At 52.8% G+C, this 19,011-nt stretch overlaps 2 protein-coding genes across 4 annotated transcripts; both read right to left on the reverse strand.

Moving 5' to 3' along the window:
- Nucleotides 1-1,529: 1,529 nt before the first annotated feature.
- On the reverse strand, nucleotides 1,530-9,320 carry QPRT (quinolinate phosphoribosyltransferase). Of its 2 annotated transcripts, none has more exons than XM_037065434.1 (4): nucleotides 9,178-9,320; nucleotides 3,213-3,466; nucleotides 2,045-2,176; nucleotides 1,530-1,971 (listed from the first exon to the last, which is right to left on the reverse strand). In XM_037065434.1, the coding sequence occupies exons 1-4, from the start codon at nucleotides 9,188-9,190 to the stop codon at nucleotides 1,684-1,686; spliced, it is 687 nt and encodes a 228-aa protein (XP_036921329.1). In that variant the 5' UTR covers nucleotides 9,191-9,320; the 3' UTR covers nucleotides 1,530-1,683. The 2 variants fall into 2 exon arrangements, with proteins under 2 accessions (XP_036921329.1, XP_036921328.1); XM_037065433.1 differs by having other exon boundaries at nucleotides 2,931-3,466.
- Nucleotides 9,321-15,702: 6,382 nt separating this feature from the next.
- On the reverse strand, nucleotides 15,703-18,412 carry SPN (sialophorin). 2 transcript variants are annotated; one of them, XM_037065431.1, is made up of 2 exons: nucleotides 18,330-18,412; nucleotides 15,703-17,945 (listed from the first exon to the last, which is right to left on the reverse strand). In XM_037065431.1, exon 2 carries the CDS (start codon nucleotides 17,933-17,935, stop codon nucleotides 16,679-16,681), a length of 1,257 nt encoding a protein of 418 aa, XP_036921326.1. In that variant the 5' UTR covers nucleotides 17,936-17,945; nucleotides 18,330-18,412; the 3' UTR covers nucleotides 15,703-16,678. The 2 variants fall into 2 exon arrangements, with proteins under 2 accessions (XP_036921326.1, XP_036921327.1); XM_037065432.1 differs by having other exon boundaries at nucleotides 18,338-18,400.
- Nucleotides 18,413-19,011: the final 599 nt, after the last annotated feature.

A 19,011-nucleotide genomic window follows, 5' to 3' on the forward strand; every position in this document is an offset into this window, starting at 1 on the left:
CCTCATCCATGGGCCCCCGTTTCCCTGCCCTGACACCCGGAAGTACCCTGGTTCTTTGGGGGGTTCAGTTCTCTCCCTTCAGGTCGGAGGAGCTAGGGCTCAGAGATCCAAGTTCCCTGGGGTGGGAAGCCTGCCTAGCTGAGCTGTTCATGTTTTCCCTGGAGAAAAGGCAGGAGGACTTAGAGGTGAAGGTGTGTATTTGAGGACAGGAACATCCCCAGGTGGCACCTCTGAGCTGTGTGCTGTAAAAATGGCCCCTTCAGTTCAGGGTATTACCAAAGGCAGCGTCCACCTCAGCCGGCGTCTCTGCTAGGTGAGTCTGTGCTGCGTGCTCACAGCCTGCACACAGCAGGTGTGTGAGCTGCCTGGGGCTCTCACAGCTGTTTTCTTGACCTGCCCCCTTCCCAGGCCCCTCACTGGTCTCCACGGTGGGAGAAGGGGCTCAAGGAAGGGTACCTCCCTATAGACAGAGTGGGCCTCCAGTTTCCCCCTGGGAGGTAGCCTCTGGAGATGAGAGCTGTTTTTCTCTCCTGGCAAAGGGCAGAGAAGAGAGTGGGTTCTGGTTCTGGGTTCCAGCCCCAGACTAGAACCTTTCTGAGAGGAGTCACTTCGGGGACCACCTTCCCCCTGGGGAGTCCTCATGTCCTGGATCCTCACAGAGCCACCCCAGAAGGGTTGGAGAGAGGTGAGCCCTGGGCTTGAGGAAAGGGTAGGAATGACCACACAAGTGAGCAAGACCTCAGGTGTGTGTGTTTGGGAAACAAGATTCAGATTCCCTGCTCAGATCCTTGGGTCCTGACTTTGCACACAAGGAAATTCGACCTTGGAACATGCTCCCCCACCCACACCATCCCTCACTCCCCTCGCAGACCTCTGCTCCGGCCCCAGCTGCTCTCTGCCAGCTATCCTCTTCCAACCAACAGTCCTGTGGAACCAGACCCAAAAGGGCGTTTCACACCAAACAGAGGGCTGTCATCTGGAGGAAGGTGCATGGTGAAGTCTGTTGGGGACCCAAGAGGTGAAGAATAGAGAGGTCCTCACCTGCACCAAAGAGGTGGTAGCAGTAGCCAGAGGTGAGGGGCAAAGACTTAATAACCAGTTCGACTAGGACACCGACCAAGTGGAATGTTCCAGCTGAATGTCATACTTGATGCTGCATGTCCTCAAATGTAAAATGCCATTTATGGTAACACACAATCTACTACTCGAAAAGAAAGTCATCAATTAAACTACCACCAATGCTTTCTTATGACTCACCATTTCTATTTTACACTTGTAGAAAGAGCTCTTTGGGGCTTATTTCAACGGAGATGATCATGTTCTATCTCTAAGCTACATGTGTGGGCCGGGACGGCTGCACGGTGGCTGGTGGACGGTGGCTGGTGGACAGCGGCCACTAACACCATTGATTAAAGACAACCTTGACTTCAGGGATGGCAGTGTGTGGGAAAAAAGTGCATGTTAGGATGAACTTTGGTAATTTCTAACGTATACCGAGCACTTACTATGTGTTAATTACCACTCAGAAATCCATGAGGCTGATCATTTATTAGACCCCTTTGCAGATCAGGGAACATTAGGTGGGCAGGGATAAAGTCAGCCCTTTGGGGTTACACAGCGGTAAGTGGCCGGGCCAGAACTTAGCCCAGGCCGATGCTGAGAGTGTCCTGTTGGCCACTGTTCTTACAGATGTGGAACCTCGAGGGTCCCGAGAAACCCTGTTATCCCATTGCCAGTGTTGCCCTCTTTGGTTTTAGGACTGGCAGACACGGGCACTGGAGGGTCCCCACCAGCAAACAGCTTGAGGGAGAAGTCGAGGGCCGGGGCCGCCTGGGTCAGCATCCCCAAAGAGATGACATCGATGTGCGGCCCGCAGAACTGAGGGAGGTTGCCCAGGGTGATGCCCCCACTGGCCTCTACACCCACACTCGGGAACTGGGCCTTCAGTGCTTCAGCCGTAGGGTGCAGCTCCTGCAGGACACAAGCCAAGGGGAGGTGACATCCCCTAACAGGGCCCCTTCCCAGGAAGTAGTCCCCGCCTCACCTCCGGCCTGAAGTTGTCCAGCAAGACAAGGTCTGCTCCAGCCTCTGCTGCCTCCACGGCCTCCTGCAGGCTGCTGCACTCCACCTCCACCTTCAGGGCGAAGTTGGCCACCTGTCGGGCCCATTGGACCGCCTGACAGACCGGAAGCGTGAGAGAGAGAACAGGTGGCAGCGTTAGGAGCACAGTGACCTGGCACTGGCATTCGAAGGGTCCCAGGTGGATGACAAGTTTAGGGTTCATAAGGAAAATGGGCATTGGGATGGTTTCTTTCATATTAGGTGAAACCACATGAAATTATCACTTGTGGATCAAAAAATAACCAAATAGCCCTGGCCAGGCAGCTCCGTTGGTTAGAGTGTCATCCTGAGACACCGAGGTTGCAGTGCGACCCCCACTCAGGGCACAAACGAGAACCAACCCGTGAGTGCCGAGATCAGTGGAGCAACAAAATGCTGCTGCTCTCTCGAGTCAATACGTTTAAAAGATATTTTAAAAATATCTTTTAAAATGGTCAAATACCAGCAATATTTAGCATTTGCCCTGAGTTGAATTTGAGTCAGAACATTAAAAATGGAAAGGGTCTCCAAGAACATTTTCACAAATGGGGAACAGGCGCGGGGACTCCAGAGCGGCCGGCCCAAGGCTGCAGAGCCATCAGCACCGGGCTGCCCACAGCCTGTCCTTCGCTCCCGAACGTCGCTCCAAGCAGTGGAAGACCATTCGTGAAGAGGCAAGTCCAACCCCTCACCTTACAGATGGAGCGACTGAGGGATGCAGGAGTCTCCCCGCCAACTCCCAGGCCGCCACTATCACCGGGGTCTCTGGAAGAGGGGAAGGGCTGTGACCAGGGGGTGGAGCGGGGCCAGGGCAGGGGCCAGATGTGCACCTTCCTCACATCACCAGCTGCCGTGACATGGTTGTCTTTCACCATCACCAGCCCTCCCAGGTCGTAGCGGTGAGAAGCAGCTCCACCTACTAGGAGCCCGTACTTCTCGACCAGCCGGAAGCCTGGCGTGGTCTTCCTGGTGCCTGCCACGTGCCCGGCCCAGCCAGTGCCCCTGGCAGCCTCTACGGCTGCAGCAGCACAGCTGGCGACTCCACTGCACCGGGCCAGCGTGTTCAGGGCCACCCGCTCCCCCAGCAGGAGGCAGTGGGCAGGGCCCCGAACCTCCGCCACCTTGGCCACAGGCACCAGCTTTGATCCCTCAGAGAGGAACCAGGTGACCTGACAGTTGACTTGGGCAAAGATGGCATCAAAGAAAGGCCTCCCGGCCAGTACCCCTGGGGATTTGGCCCACAGGGCCGCCTTCGAGGTGGCTGGCCCTGTGACCAAGGCTGTGTAGTTGAAGGCTGGACAGTCCTCTCGGAGCCAGCCATCTGCCAGGGTGGCCAGAGTGGCAGGGGGCAGCAGGAGCGCCAGGCCTGTGGGGGAGAGAGAAGACAGAGTCCAGTGTGGCCGCCTCTCCTATAGCCAGAGGTGATTGTCAAAACACAGTTGACCTGAACAGCACAGGGGTTGGGGTGGCAACCCCACTGTGCAACTGAAAATTCCCACATAACCTTGACTCTCTCAGAACACCAGTTGCCCCTTGGTGTCAGTGGGGATAACTTCCAGGACCACCCCTCACCACCAACACCAAAATTCACGAATGCTCGAGTCTCCTATAGAGAAAGGCGTAGATCAATGCATACAGCTGGTCCTTCTTATCTGCAGATTCCCAACCATGGAGTGAAAACAGTGTAGGTATTTGTTGAAAAAAAAAAATCCGCACACAAGTGGGTCCGCACAGTACAAACCCATGTTGTTCAAGGGTCAATTCCATTTACAAACCAGCATAATTGGGCACTAGCCAATCAGGGTGAAGAATCTGGGGGTCCTGGGAGAGGGGCTGGGGTGCTGGGTGGGCCCTCTGGCCTGGTCAGGGTTGCCAGATTGAGCAAATAAAAATACAAAATGCCCAGTTAAATTTCTGACACACATCAAAGATTTTTTTCAGTATAAATGTATCCTAGGCAGTATTTAGAACATACGTATCATACAGTTAAAAATTATCTGTTGGTTATCTGAAATGCAAATTTTAACTGTCCTACATTTTGTCTGACTTAGTGCTGGATCAGCAGCTGAGAGAGAAGCGAGCAGAACCTTGAAGCGACCCTGCCGCGTTTCCACTCTGCCTGCATAGAAGGGGTACTTATTTCGGAGCTGAAGCCCCCAGTAGAATATGAGCTGTGTGCCTTTTTCATCCCAGGCTTCTCGCAGCACCCAGTGTTTTTATAGCTGGAAGTTTCTCCAGGTGGAGACAGAAACAGAGGAGAGGCACATACGCTGATGTCGCACGCAAACTGGCAGCAGAGTCAGACCAGCCAGGCATTGTGGTCGTGACGGGGTCCCTCTGACTCCACCCTCTGGCCTGGAGAGCCTCCCACACCTGACGTTTCAACAAACTCTCGTGTTTCTAGACCGGAGCTGTACAAGGAGGCTGTAAACAGGGAGGTTGGGTTTGAGCCCCCTCTCTGCGGGACATCGCTCTAGGAGTTTCAGGAGTGTGGATGGATCCTTTGCCTGTAGAATAATAGTTATGGATGTAGTGGTCTCTAAGGTCCTTCCCACCCACAAGTAAATGTGGTCTCTAAGGTCCTTCCCACCCACGAGTGCCCTTCACGCCTGTTGGACGAGAGGTGACCACAGAGGCCAAGCTCAGGCACGGTGCCTCATCGCCATCTGTCGGCCAAGAGCAGATCCGCAGCCTCCTAGAAACCTAGGTGAAGGGAAGACAATTCGATATTGTGTGAGGAAGTTGGGTTGGGATTTGTTTCCCCCGCTTTTGCTCCAAGTTGAAGTTAACGCCATATCCTCTGCCTTGCTCTGCTCTCAGAAGCAGGCCTTCTTGTCCAGTCCTTCTTCCCCAAAGCCACATACCCAGTCTTCACCCCTCAAGCCCTAACTTCAGCCACGGTCCTGTAATTGAACCTGGCCCTCCTTCCCCACATCCTCTCCCAGGGCTATCCCAAGTGGCTCCCATTCCTCACTCAGAGCCCCCCGAGCCCCCGCTGGGGGGTGACTCAGCATAGCAGGGGTGTTGAAGGGGTGGAAAGATCACCCTGTCAGGGAAAAAGAGGAGGGCTCTGGGAAACATCAATATTTGAAGGACCCACAGAGGCACGGCTGTCAAAGAGAGAAGCACCCCCAGGAGAGAGTGGGTGTTTGGATTTCAAGAAGTGGGGCGTGAGCAGAAGCAAGAAAAAGAAAGGCTGAAATGGCTATTGGACGTAGCAATTAGAAGGCCTTTGCCAGAGCAATTTTGGTTCCGTGTGGTTGGAGCAGAAAGCACATTGGCAAGGTCATGATCTATGCAGGAGGTGAGGGAGTATAGACATAGGTGTGGACCACTCTTTAGCAAAGGTGGAGAGAGGGAGCCCTCCACCTGGAATGCACATTGGACTCACCTGGGGCGCTTTTCAGACTGTTGGCGGCACAGGCCCATTCCAGACCACCCGAGTCAGTCTTTGGGGCGGGGGCAGTCCCAGGCACCCAGGTTTTAGAAGAGCTCCCACTCTGACTCAGATGCACTTGAGGATTAAGAACCAGCACTTACGCCGGGCCACATGTCGCATGCCTCCGTTTATATGAAACATCCAGAAAAGGCAAATCGAGAAAGACAGATGTCAGAATAGTGGTTGTCTGGGGCTAGGAATGAACTTTAAATGAGATCTTACTGGGGTGATGGAAATGTTCCACGGTGTTGACTGCATCACTTGGTAAATTTACTGAAAATATTCGGAATGTCCACTTAAATAAGCAAATAAGAACCAATGCTCTGCCCAAGGGCAGGAACTATTTTGCAACCCCAGGAAACCAGTGCATCCAGGTATCAAGCATCGAAAGCCAACATCACGGAGAAACACGCTCCCAAAGGGAGAACACACCACCACCGACTCACAGTACAACCAAGGACAGAGGGACACGTTACACTATCCCACGGGGATACAACCAGCAAAATTCAGACCAGATGAAGCCCGCCAGAGGAATACCCAGTTTCTTCAGCAAATACACGGCAAGGAAACAAAAGATTAAATCATCTTAAAGCACATACTAACCATAATCACAGTGGATGGATCTTACTTGGATCCTGATTCAAACATACAAATTGAAACCAGATTAGAACATTTATGAGACAACTGAACATCTGAATGCTGCCCTGAGGGGAAGGGAGGAAGAAAGAGAGGGGGAGAAACACGAGGTGAGAGAGATAAACATTGATTGGCTGCCTCTCCTACACCCCCGGGGAGGAATGAGCCCACAACCCAAACACGTTCCCCTGGCTGGGAATCAAACCAGCGGTGACCTTTAGCCCTGACGGATGTGTCTGAGTGGATTGGGTATCATTCTGCAAACCAAAAGGCCGCAGTTTCGATTCCCAGTCAGGGCACATTCTTGGGTTATGGACAGGCCAGATCCCCCTTGGGGGGCATGCGAGAGGCGATAGATCCATGTTCCTCTCGCCCATCAATGTTTCTCTCCCTCTGTTTCTCCCTCCCTTCCTCACTCTCTGAAAATGAATAAGTCACAGGACTGCAATAAGGAGGGAGCAGGGTAATTCACATGAAGTGCCTGACCAGACTTTTCTGAACCCAGCTGTCTAACTCCAGCAGCTTTGTTCTGCCATCTATTTATTGGTTGATCTGTTTGGCAAACACCAGATGGAGACGGAGGCTGGTTTGCACTGCAGCTTCCAGACTGATGGGCTTTTCTTTCCCCTTTTCTGTCTAGAGAAGAGAAATGGCCTCCAAATAGGGCCAAACATGCTGGCCCATCATACAAGCAGTAGAACGATCTATGGTTTTTCAGAGCAATTAAAGAGTAGCAAAAGAGAGGGCTGAATGGTAGGATGGGGCCAGACCGAGTAGGCCTTGAATGACAGGAAAGACTAAGGGTTTTGTTCAGTAGGCAGTGGGAAATCATTAAAACCTTCAATCAGAAGTCACACAATCAGAAATGCTCTTTGAAGTTTAAATATGTAAACTGTGGCTAGGGTTCCTGAAAGATGGAAGCTGGGAGGCTGTCGCAACCACTGGGCAAGGAGCAGTGAGCCAGGGCGAAGTGGGATTGGAGGGCGGCCTTCCCACAGCTGTGAGGAAAGGTTGCACTACTTGCGCCCTGGTGTCCGCGGACTGGGTCTGGCCCCGCCCCACTCGCGCTGGGGCCAAGCCTGACCTCTCCACCTTTGCCCGCCAGCCCGCCTTCTGCTTGCGCCCCAACTGCGTCCTCACCCCTTCCTTCTCCCTCTCAGTTCCCCAGCCTTTATCTCATCCCCCCTTGACTTGTCTACTACCTCCTGGCTCAATTCCCATGGCTCCGTGGTCCCAGCGCCAGCCCTCCTGACTTAAACGTCAGGTCGGGGCACGTGCAGGAAGGCAGTGCCGCCAAGGAAGCCCCACCAGGCCAGTCCCCAGAGGCAGGTAGGAACAGGGTGAGAAAAGGTGAAGGGAATGCCATGCAGGTGAACCCGCAGGACGTGGGAACTGGCTAGCTATGGGGTGCGAGGGACAGTGCGCAGCAAATGCTGACTCTGAGGTTCCTGGTCTGAGCAGGTGGGGCACGAACAGAAACGGAGCTGGTGGGGGGAGACTGAGTTTGATGTGTCAGGGAGGGGTCCAGGTGGAGATGGACACACAGCGCTTCCCACAATGCAGCAGAGCCTGGGAGGGCTCAGGGCTTCGGAGACAGACATGAGGGGTCTGCAGCACCAGCCCCACCACCAGGGAGGGACTCCTCTGGGCAGGTGCTCTGCGCAACCCTCACCACAAGCCGAGGAAGGGCACTGTTTTCACTTCATCGACGAGGAAGCAGAGGCACAGCGAGGCTAAGCTTCTTGTCCGGGGTCACAGAGCTAGCTGGTGGCAGGAATGGGACTTGAACCCTGTCTCCAGCTCTCAGGTCATTTCTAAACCAAGAGTTTGTTTGGGCCCCCAAGAGCTGCCTCCAGAGCCAAGCCGAAGGGTCTGGGTGTGCAGAGCCAACAGAAGGCCCAAACCAGGCCAGAGCTGGGGAAGAAGCCCAGTGAAGACTCAGAGAGCTCGCAGGTGGGGCTCCTTTCACTCGTCCTGTCATTTGCCCTCCCAGCAAACCCGTGAGCAAGGAACTGTTATTGTCATTTTAGAGATGCAAGGAAATGAGGCTCTGGGAAGTCCCGTGACTTGCCCAAAGTCACACAGCCTGTTCCCGGTGGGGCCCAGCTTCAAACAGGAACCTTTTGACCACAGAGCCTGGTCCCCATCATTCTGCATAGTCTCCTTAGGAGCATCATCCGGGTGCCCTTTCCCCCTCAGAGGGTCAGTGGACTCAAGCTCCCTCCCCCACCCATGGCAGGTGGGACAGGACTTTGCTTCCATTTCTCCGGAGCTGCTAGCCAGGAGCAAAGTCCAGAGCTGCTGGCCATCCAGCCTCCCACCACCTGTCCCCTAGAGCCCAGGGGATGTGCCCTTCTCCACGCCACTCCTGGCCTTCTCTGGGGCTCAAGCCCTTTACTTTCCCAGAGCTTCTGGGGACCCAACATAGAGGAGAAANAGCTTCAAACAGGAATCTTTTGACCACAGAGCCCGGCCCCCATCATTCTGCATAGTCTCCTTAGGAGCATCACCCCGGCGCCCTTTCCCCCTCAGAGGGTCAGTGGACTCAAGCTCCCTCCCCCACCCGTGGCAGGTGGGACAGGACTTTGCTTCCATTTCTCCGGAGCTGCTAGCCAGGAGCAAAGTCCAGAGCTGCTGGCCATCCAGCCTCCCACCACCTGTCCCCTAGAGCCCAGGGGATGTGCCCTTCTCCACGCCACTCCTGGCCTTCTCTGGGGCTCAAGCCCTTTACTTTCCCAGAGCTTCTGGAGACCCAACATAGAGGAGAAAGAAGCGCAACAGGAGGCCTTTGGCGGACAGAAAGGAATGCTTGGGGTTCAAAGAGGTTTGAGGGAGATGGGGGAGGTTAAGGCAGTAGATGGGAGTCAGAAGAAACTTGGCCTTCTGGCGGGGTGGGGGGGGTGGGAAGATAAGGCACCGAGATAAGTTGGGGTGGGAAGAGGGGAAGGAGGGTAGGGGAGATGGCGGTGACGGGGAGAGAGGTCTGGGGTGCTTTCTTTTACCTTCAGGCTCCATGACAGCTGGGAGCGGCTCGTGTCTGTGGCTCAGATCCAATGTTCAGAGAGGCCTGAGGCTGGGGATGGGGCTGCCGGAGGGAAGGGCCGTTCTAGCCAGCCCCTGCCAGTCCTTCTCAGGTTCTCTGGGGCTCCCTCTAGTCCTCTTTCAGGACCCCTGGGTTGTAAGCACCTCATCTGCTTTCTATACTCAGCTCTCAGTTGTGTAACAACGCAGAAGTCTTCTCCTTTCTGGGCCAAAGGCCCTGTTCTCTCCCCACAGCCAGCTGTCCCCAGAATGTGAGGCTGTGAATGCAAGAATGTGCTCCCTTGTGTGGGCTGGAAAGCTTTTTCAATGGTGCACTAGGAAAATTGGGCCCTAGACCTGGGTTCAAATCCTAATTCCATCCTTTTTGATCTCAGTACCTTTAAACCTTTTTCTGTTCCTCAGTTTCATCTTCCTTCAAATGGGATAGTACCTACCTCCTGGGTTCAGCTGAGAATCAAGTGAGAAACCTCTGTCAGTGACACAGAGTAAAAACTCAACAAATGACCATTTCCTTTCCCTTTCCTCTTCCCGAGGTACTTGAAAGACATGGCTGGATCAGAGCTAGACTTCTGACCAGGAAAACTGGGAAATTGCCATTGACCTGTACTGGGACGCCAGGCAAGTTCCTGTCCGAGAATGGCTGGGCCTCCATTTCTTCGTGGGAAACTGTGGGCTAAAGTCACCGGGACCCTGACTGGCAACCCACAAGCACCTACCTCCCCAGCCTTCTCCCATCTCTGTCTCGGCAGCCCATGACCCTTCCGGGACTGGGACTTGGGCAGATGAGTGAGGGCGCTAGGGCGCAACACTGAAGGAGGCCTCCCTCTCAGGGTCTAATTTGCAACTCAGCACCTTGCTAGCCTCACTCTTGTCTGGGACTGCCCCTTTTGGCCCTTCTCGAAAGATTTTCTTCCTTTCTTCCCTAGATGGCATCTTCTCCAAGTTCCTCTCTTAAAGGCTCTGTGCTGTCACATGTCCTTCCTCCTACATCCAGCCCTCAGGTTTTGGTGTTCCCTCAGTGTGATGGGACAGTTTCTCTTTGCCGCCTGGGCACACAGCTGAACTACATTTCCCAGCCCCTTTTGCACTGAGGCCACTGCGTGACTGAATTCTGCCCCATGGAGTGTGAGCAAAAGTGACATGTGCCACATCTAGACCTGGCCCATAAAAGTCGTCCCGTGATCCCCCTGCCCTGCCTCCTCCCCAGCAATGACAGGGCACAGACTGGAAGGCGCCAGGGTCCCCGAATGGCCTACAGCCAGGGCCATATACCGTTATTTAAATTGCTGTCTAAAATCAGATGACTCTTGCTCTGGTTGGTGTGACTCAGTGGAGTGAGTGTGGGCCTGTGAACCAAAGGGTCACTGGTTCGATTCCCAGTCAGGGCACATGCCTGGGTTGGGGGCCAGGTCCCTAGTTGGGGACATGTAAGAGGCAACCAACTAATGCACATCAGTGTTTCCCTCCCTCTCTTTCTCTCTCCCTTCCCCTCTCTCTAAAAGTAAATAAAGTCTTTAAAAAATAAATAAAATCAGATGACTCTTAAATCCATATCCCCTGCTCTGATATCCCTCCCAAGATCCAGGTCTTTATTTCTAACCATCTCTAAACATCCCTTCTAACACTTCTAAAAATGAACTTATTAAGTTTTCCACTAAAATACTCACCTCTCTGCATTTCCACCTAACGATACCGGCATCTCCGTCTCCCAAGATAGAAACCTTGAAGTCTAACCTCATTCTTCCCCCATCAACTGCCAATTGGTCCTAAACTCTATTTTCGGAATAAATATATTTCTGACCTGACCTCTTCTTTCACTGTAAGCCACACTCCCACTATGTCTAAGTCACACTAGAATAATGCCCTCATCTTGGGACCACACTGCTTCAGCCTGACCTCCTGGGTGCCAGGGTCATTCAAAAGGCGAATCTGGCCCTGACTGGTGTGGCCCAGGGGGTTGGGTGTCACCCAGCAAAGTGAAAGGGTGCCACTTTGATTCCTGGTCCAGGCACATGCCTGAGTTGCAGGTTTAGTCCTTGGTTGGGGTGTGTACAAGAGGCAACCAATCAATGTTTCTCTCTCACATCAACGATTCTCTCCCTCTCTTTCTCCTCCCTTCCCCTCTAAAGATAAATAAATTAAAACCTTTATTTAAAAAAACATTGTTTGTTCATGCATTAATGCATTTATTCTTCCATTCAGTAAATACATATCAGCCAGCTGCTCTGTGACAGGCCCTGGTCTCTGAAGCCACAAAGATGACATGCGCACTTGGACACATGAAGGACGCCTCCTTATAATTACAGCCCAGTTGTGATTGTTATCACACAAGATGTTGTAAGAGTGGAGGAGAAATATTATGTCTGTTTGGTGTGGTGGCCTTGAAAACTTAATGACACCCTGACTGGTGTGGCTCATCGAGTTGGGTGTCATCCGCAAAGCAAAAGGTCACCGCTTCCATTCCTGTGCAGGGCACATGCCTGGGTTACAGGCCAGGTTCCCCAGCTGGGCGCATGGAAGAGGCAACCAATCAATGTTTCTCTTGCACATCAATGTTTCTCTCCCTCTCTCTCCCTGCTTCCCCTCTAAAAATAAATAAAATCTTTCAGGAAAAAAAAAAAAGAAAGAAAAGGCAGCAGCATTTGAGCTGAATCTCGACAGTTGAGAAGGAGTTTGGCAGGAAGTCAAAGTGTGTGTGTTGTGGGGCAGGCTGGGGGTGGGCTGCCTTGGGCCAGACTGTGCACAAATGCAGGACCGAGTATGCAGCTCTCTCTGTGGCTGACACCTCCTGAAATCTGGACCCTGAAATCTGGGCCGTGGTCCAGCTGTCCTGGTGCCACAAGCTGGGCAGGCAGGTGCCGAGCACCCTAGGGTGCCGAGGCACACTGGTGCCCATTTGCAGCTCATTGCTGGGAACAAGTAGACTGTTTCCGAAACACCCCAGGTTTCTGTTGTCTAATGTCTCTTCCCCCAACCTCCCCAGAGCAAGACAGTCGCCCACTGTGTAGGCTTCCCAACCAATTCCCCTTTAGCATTCGGAGAGCTCAGGGCTGATGAGGGTCATTTCTGCCCAAAGCCTCTGCCCCTCCAACCCCCCTGCTGTGGCTAGCCCACCCTCCACAGCTTCTGCCTGCCAAGGACCAAAGGTCAGAATTGGGGATGCAGAAGAAAATTAGGTGTAAATGTTCATTTTCAGAAATAAAGTGTCCTTAAAAGCATGCATCGAAGCCCTTTTTCTGTCTGCAAAAGTGAATTAATAGATTTCTCAAGACCACTCCTACCCAGATCCTCTTCCATTTGGAATTTTCATTTTGGACGACAAAGCTTTGTTTGTAATCACAATCTTAATGTGCCCTTTGGAGATGAATACAGAAACATGTGTTTTAAAATAGAAGATGAAGCATAATACACTGTATATGGCTGTGTGTGTGAATCCTATATTTAAGAAACTAGAAGGTGCTGGTAATTAACTTTTGCAAAAGAGGAAAAATATTATTTTACTATCCAGACAGAAAGGTTTTCAACACTTTCAATTGTCCGCCCCTCCCCGAGAAGAGCAGGCTGAAGACAGGCCGCTGAGCAGGCCTGAAGAACAGGCTGTTTTCTGGGAGCTGGCTACAAGGAATTCGATGAGGCGGGAGGGCTTTGCCTCCAGGCTCAGAACTGACCGGGTAGGGTGGGCAGAGGAGAAGCAGGGCCAGATCTCAAAGGGGTCTTATACCGCATGCTAAGGAGGGTGGGCTCTATTGGGCAGACTTAGGGAGTGCAGGGATGGTCTGGACCGAGTGGCCTTTGGGAAGTGTCACTAGGACTACCAAAGGCACGGGTTGGAAGGGATTGGGGCCGGGAAACCAAAGGGGAAGTCCCGGCAGGACCAGGCAGGGTATACGGGGCCTGGAGAGAAGAAAGGGATCCCGGGGACTGTGGAAGAGGAGTCAGCTGGACTTGGCACTGGGGAGCGGCGAGGACAGAGGAGAGAGTGGGGCCTGGCGGTGGCTCCACGTGCTTTTGCAGAAGGATGGCACAGGCCCCGCTGTTCCTGGCGGAGTGCTCCTCGCTCCTCGTAGGGAACCTCCCTTCAGCCAAAATGGTATAAACAGGGGGCGTTCCAAGAACCAAAAAATAACCTGCCAAATCATACATGAAACCTAAAATGACACTAACATATGGCAAAAGCAGTGCCACCCTCACTGCTCCAGCTGCGCGGGGTGTGTGCCGCCCCTGTAGCCGCGGACTGCAAACCCAAGGCTGGCTAGTTTTTTCTCCGTCCGCCTTTTTTGGTGAAAGTGAAAATCCTCTTCATTTCTTTCGTTTAATGAAAACAGGTGCTAACGTAGGTCTTTTGTAAAAGTGGAAGGGCAAAGAAGGCGGCTTGCCAGTAGCGGGAGATACCTACATTTACCACCTGCCGAGGCCCCAAACAGAGGCGTGAAACTGGCTTCGGGTTTGACTTCCCCGCTTCCAGACTGAGTTGGAACCCCCAAGCCCTTCTCAGCACGGCTCCGCCCGGCCTTTCCTGCCTCGTCTCCCACAGCTCTCTTCAAACCATACCCCCCACCCTGCCCAGAGAACACTTGTTTGTTAATGTCTTTTGTAACTGTAAAAGTGATTGATATTTACTGTATAAAAGTTGGAAAATATAGAAAAGTATAAACAAGCCCTGGCTGGTGTGGCTCAGTGGATTGAGCACTGACCTGGGAACCAGAGGGTCACGGGTTGGATTCCCAGTCGGGGCACCTGCCTGGGTTGCAGGCCAGGTCCCCAGTGAGGGGCCCGTGAGAAGCAATCACACTCTGATGTTTCTGTCCTCCTCTTTCTCCTTTCCTTCCCCTCTGTCTAAAAATAAATCCATAAAATCTTGGAAAAAGAGAAAAGTATGAATAAAATAAAATCACCCACAAACCTGTTACTTTATAGATAATCAGTTACCACACATTCCCACTTAACATTATATTGTAGACATTTTCTAAAGTCATTACATAGTCTTTGAAAACATTTTTAGCATCATGATAAGTATACTAAGCCATTGACAATTATTTTTGTAATTGATATATTTGGTCCTCTCTTGCCACTATAGTTTATATTTTCTTATTGTTTCTCTCCTTGTTTTTCCTTTTTGGTCTCACAATATCTACTCATCCTTTGCTTCCCTACCCCCCAGCCCCACCCCCCCTGCCCCTCCGCTAGAGAGTTGAAAGGCATCTCTCTGGTCCATGACTGTCAAAAAAGAGTCTCTACTAACTGCTCACACTTCCCGAGGGTGCCTTTGCACCCGCCGAGAGTGCCCTTCTCCCCTTTCAGCCTGGCAAAATCCTTCTTGGCCTTCAAAATCTCTCAGGAGTCATCCTCATTCATTCATTCAGGTGAACACTTACTAAGGTCTTCACACATACTGGCACAGTGTCCCCAGGCAAACGGCAGTGGGCCTGGCAGAGACCCTGTGAGACGCACTCAGAGGAAGCCTCCTAACCTTCCCCCAGGGGCAGTGTGCTGCTACTTCTTTTTGGAATATTCATACATTTTTTGTGCTTTTATTTGAAAACTTCTCATATATTTTAATGTTTTCTGCACTGAGCAGAGCCCCACTGGGCACCTTACCCACCCCCACCCCACTTCCTGCAGGATCTGCCCAGGACCCAGAAAACAGTATTGGTTCCGAACGTGCCTGCCTGCGCCGAATGAGCAGGGTGCCACTGACGCCTCTGAATTTAGTGCCGACATCATCTAAACCTGAAGTTGGGGCACTTGGTTTGAGAAATCTAATACAACTGTGGTATTCTGAGGGACTTTCGGAACTCACTTCTGCTGTTCTGTGGCTACAGCTAGTCCAAACGATGCCTTGTAAGAAGTAGAAAAAAGCGCCCAGACACAGCTTCATGGGTGCCCAGCCTGCATGGTGAAGGCTGGGTTTCCACCCCAGCTCAGCCCATCCCCACAGGCCAGACACAGGCCTGTGTGGCCAGGTGGGTCCTTGGCCACTTTGCGCCGCTTCTCTCCCCCACCTCATGACCTGGCCCCCCGGTTCAGGCCACATGGCAGTCACACTCACAGTTCCCCACCGCCTCTCTTTGTAGGTCAGTCTGACTGCTCTCAGCCTCCGCACCCTGTGACTCAACAACTTCCTCTTTGCAAATTTCCTCTTTGCCCTGGGGAAATACCAACCGCTTCTGGCCCATGTGGCACCGTGGGCTCTGGCATGGGCTGGTCTCAGAGACAGCCAGTGGGTTCTTGTCCCCTCCCGTCTGTCCCAGATCCACAGGGGAAGCCCCTGGTTCTGCCAGCCGTCCTCAGTCCTCATTTAGCTCACTCTCACTGACTTGGACTGGAGAAGGGGAAGAGCTTGAAACAGGCAAACACATTAAACGCGTAACGGCAGTTTCACCGAGACCCAGTTACCAGGTCTCCTGTCTCCTCCCTCCTATGCCAGGGAGGCTGTGAGAAAGGAACACAGCCGCTGAACTGAAGAACCACGCTAGGGTCACAGATTCTGTCTTTCTATCCAGTCCAGCATTCCTTTATTGGGCAACAGACAGAGTTAAATCTACTCCCTCCACCCATTTGAGCAGAGATGAAGGCACAGATATTCTCAGCAGGTCCTCAGGTTGGCATGTCCTCAGCTTCTGAAACCCTTCCTGCCCCTCCCTCACGCCCTTCATACTCACCTCTACCCTCCACAAATCACCAAATCCTTGCCTCTTGCACACAAAACACACCCATAAGTGGACCCACACAGGTGCTGGGGCTTCTGAGAACCATCCCTGCCCAGAAACCTCCGTCCTCCGGAGGAATAACAGCTGAAGACTTTGGCTACCTCAGTCCGTAGTTAGCTCTAAGGGAGAGTGTGGTGGCTTGGGACAAGGGCCAGCCTAGAGTCCAGGTGCTGTCACAAGCACACTTGAGAGCACAGCTAGGTGACACCACTCCAGGCTGGCCCTACACAGAGCGCTGGGGCCTAGAGTTAAATGAGTTTCATGGGATGACCCAGGAACTGTCCTAATCTATGGGGTCAGATGTACCTTCCAGAGTAATCCAAGATGAGAGTTTGCTGGCTTGTCATTTACTTCTTCTCAGACTCTGATGTCCCCGAAGAATCCTCTGAGCAATCATAGGTCAAGGAAATTTGGCCTTATGGAGACTCGGCCTCTGGTTTCAAGGGCAAAAATGTGGCAAAAAGAGTTGATGGAGAGAAGGGTTGATGAGGAACTCTTATTCATTCAGTCTTCAAGCCTTCAGTGGTGTAGGCCCCTGGCCTTGGTGCTGGGTTCGAGTGCTGGGTGGCAATGCCAGTGTGGGGTGTTGGGTGCAGAAGCTGGAAGTCCCAGGGTTAAGAAGCCAGATGAGGGTTCAGAGCAAAAAGGTTGGGTGAAAATGCTAGGTGATGATGAGGTTGGAAGTGATGATGGGAGGGAAGGGGATGGAAGCTAGAAATGATTCTCATCTCCAGTCTTGTATTCACAAGCACTAAGGGGCCTCCACGTCACCCACTTCCTGTCCATCAGAATCAGCGGTCTCCACAGCCCCGTTCTCACTGCCCACAAGCGGCTCTTCCTCCCCCTTTAGGCTGGAGGTCGACCCAACCTTTAGCTCCTCCAGGGCCAAGGAGCCCTGGCGAGACTTCCGTCTACCAAAGAAAGTGGTGAGTGTGGGCCCACGGCTGGAACCCTCCCCGTCTGGGATCCCAGAGCCCTTGTCACCACCAGACCCTCCTGCTGTTGTTATCACAGCCTCCTCATCAGACACTCGGGCGGGCCCAGCCCAGGCATCTACCACCCCATTGCGCTTTCCTCCTCTGCTAAGTGTCAGGGCACCTGTCCTCCGCTTCTGCCGCTGGCGCCACAGCAGGAGTAGTGCCAAGAGGACAATGACCACCAGAAGAGCCACGAGCACAGCCACTATTAGGGTATTATTTGTCCTCCGATCTGGACTTACGGAAGGCCCACTGTCTGTGTTTGCAGAGGCCTTTGGGGTAGTCATGATGGGCACTGTTCCCCAAGAGGTGGTGGAGCCACTGGTCTCCAAAGAGCTAGTTGCTGTTGTGCCAGGGAATACACTGGTCCCACTGGAAGTCTCCAGATAGCTAGTTGCTATGGTGACGGGAGGTCCACTGGTTCTATCAGAGGTATCCAGAGAGCTAGTTGCCATGGTGACAGGGAATCCACTGGTCCCATTGGAGCTTTCCTGAGAGCTAGTTTCCATGGTAATGGGGAGTCCACTGGTCCCATTGGAGCTTCCTTGAGAGCTAGTTGCCATGGTAACAGGAGGTCCACTGGTCCTATCGGAAGTCTCCAGACTGCTAGTTGCCCTGGTTCCACCAGTTATATTGTGAAATCCCAGAGTATTCATTGATGGAGTGGGGTTACTGTTTAAATTAGAGATTTCCTGGAACACTGATGGCTTCTCGGTGGAAACTTCTTGGGAGATTGTTGGTCCAGCTATAGAAAGGCCACTATGGGCAGCAACGGAAGTCTCAGGAGAAGACACCTCATTGGCTGTATAAGGAGATGAGGAAGGTGGGATGATCTGGTGCCCAGTGCTGTCATTTTCCTCAGGGACCCTCGATGTATAACTGGAGGCCATTGAGTTAAGGTTTGGGGCCTCAAAGCTATTTGTGACCAAAGTCAAAGGAGAGTTTATGGGTGTAGATGGCTCCAGAGAGGCCGAGTAACCTCCAAAGAAGAGGAGAAGCAGGATCATTTCCATGACAACAGGCATGAGCATGAGTTGGGACCTGAGGGTAGGGAAGTTGGAGAAATGGAACAGATGAGGAGCTGTGGTAGGACCTAGCCAGGCCCTTCCCTCCCGCCCATTTCCCTGCCAACTGCAAGGCCTAACCTGTGGTTTAACGGCTTTTTCCACCCTTTCTTTTACTATTATCAGAAATAACAGGGGAACAGATGTTGGCGGCTCCCCTATCAACCCCCCCATAGCGCCCCACACCCAGCCTTAGCAGCATGCACTCCAGCAATGGCCACCCCTCCGGGCCTTCCCGGACCCTATTCAGCCCCAGTGGCTCCTGACACTCTTTCCCCATCAACTATCGGTGTCTTTACAAGCCATAGGCACATTCCCAGGTCTGCTGAGACCCCTGCCCCGCCAAATCACACCCCCTTACCAGCTGATTTGATAAGGTCGCAGGGCTGGGGCCAGGCTGCTCCAACTCCTCCTGAAGCTGGGGCAGGACTGGGCAGATGGGGCCCCAAGGGGAAAGGAAGTAGCCCTAGCCCCACCCACCTCACCCCAGCATCCTGCCCCACCCACCCTGTTCCCACAGCTGCCATGTGTTGAGAGCAGCATCACTCTCCTTCTGGGGTCTGAGATGGTGCCAGAGGCTCTGGGGTCTTAGCTGATGCAGAGGTGAGGAATCTGGAATGGGGATTCCTGGGTATTAGCTGGGAAATGGGATGGCAAGAGGTAAAGGGGGGATAGAGAAGGGGTTCATACCTGGGGTGATGGAAACATGCGTACTTCAGAACTAGGGGGTGCAGAGGAGGAAATGGGAGGGGAGGGTGGTTTCCTTTGCATCTGTGGTGCCCAAGCTGTTAGGCCAAGAACCCAAGGTGGCACTGGCCTTAGAGCTCCCAGGAAGTCCAGGGCAAGAGGAAGCCCCTGACTCTTCTGGGGTCAAAGAAAGCCTTTGCAAGCTGCATAGATGCCTGGTGAGCTCTTGACAACTTCCTAAGAAGCTGGGGAGCAGGGGTGGGGGGTGGGTAGTCACCACAATGTCCCCAGTTGTGGGTGCTTAACTAAATCAGGCACTGCATATCTTACGATCTTATTTTTATAGAAGGTTAATA

This window comes from Sturnira hondurensis, unplaced genomic scaffold, assembly GCF_014824575.4.
Source record: "Sturnira hondurensis isolate 20B ecotype Veracruz unplaced genomic scaffold, ASM1482457v3 Scaffold0015739, whole genome shotgun sequence".
Lineage (NCBI taxonomy): Eukaryota > Metazoa > Chordata > Mammalia > Chiroptera > Phyllostomidae > Sturnira > Sturnira hondurensis.

Coding starts and splice junctions, on each gene's coding strand:
- QPRT (XM_037065433.1), bottom strand. Junction 2,177..2,930: donor CAGCTGGTGATGTGAGGAAG/GTGCACATCTGG, acceptor CCGGTCTGTCAG/GCGGTCCAATGGGCCCGACA. Junction 1,972..2,044: donor TGGACAACTTCAGGCCGGAG/GTGAGGCGGGGA, acceptor TGTGTCCTGCAG/GAGCTGCACCCTACGGCTGA.
- SPN (XM_037065431.1), bottom strand. CDS start 17,935: ATGCTCATGCCTGTTGTCATGGAAATGATCCTGCTTCTCCTCTTCTTT.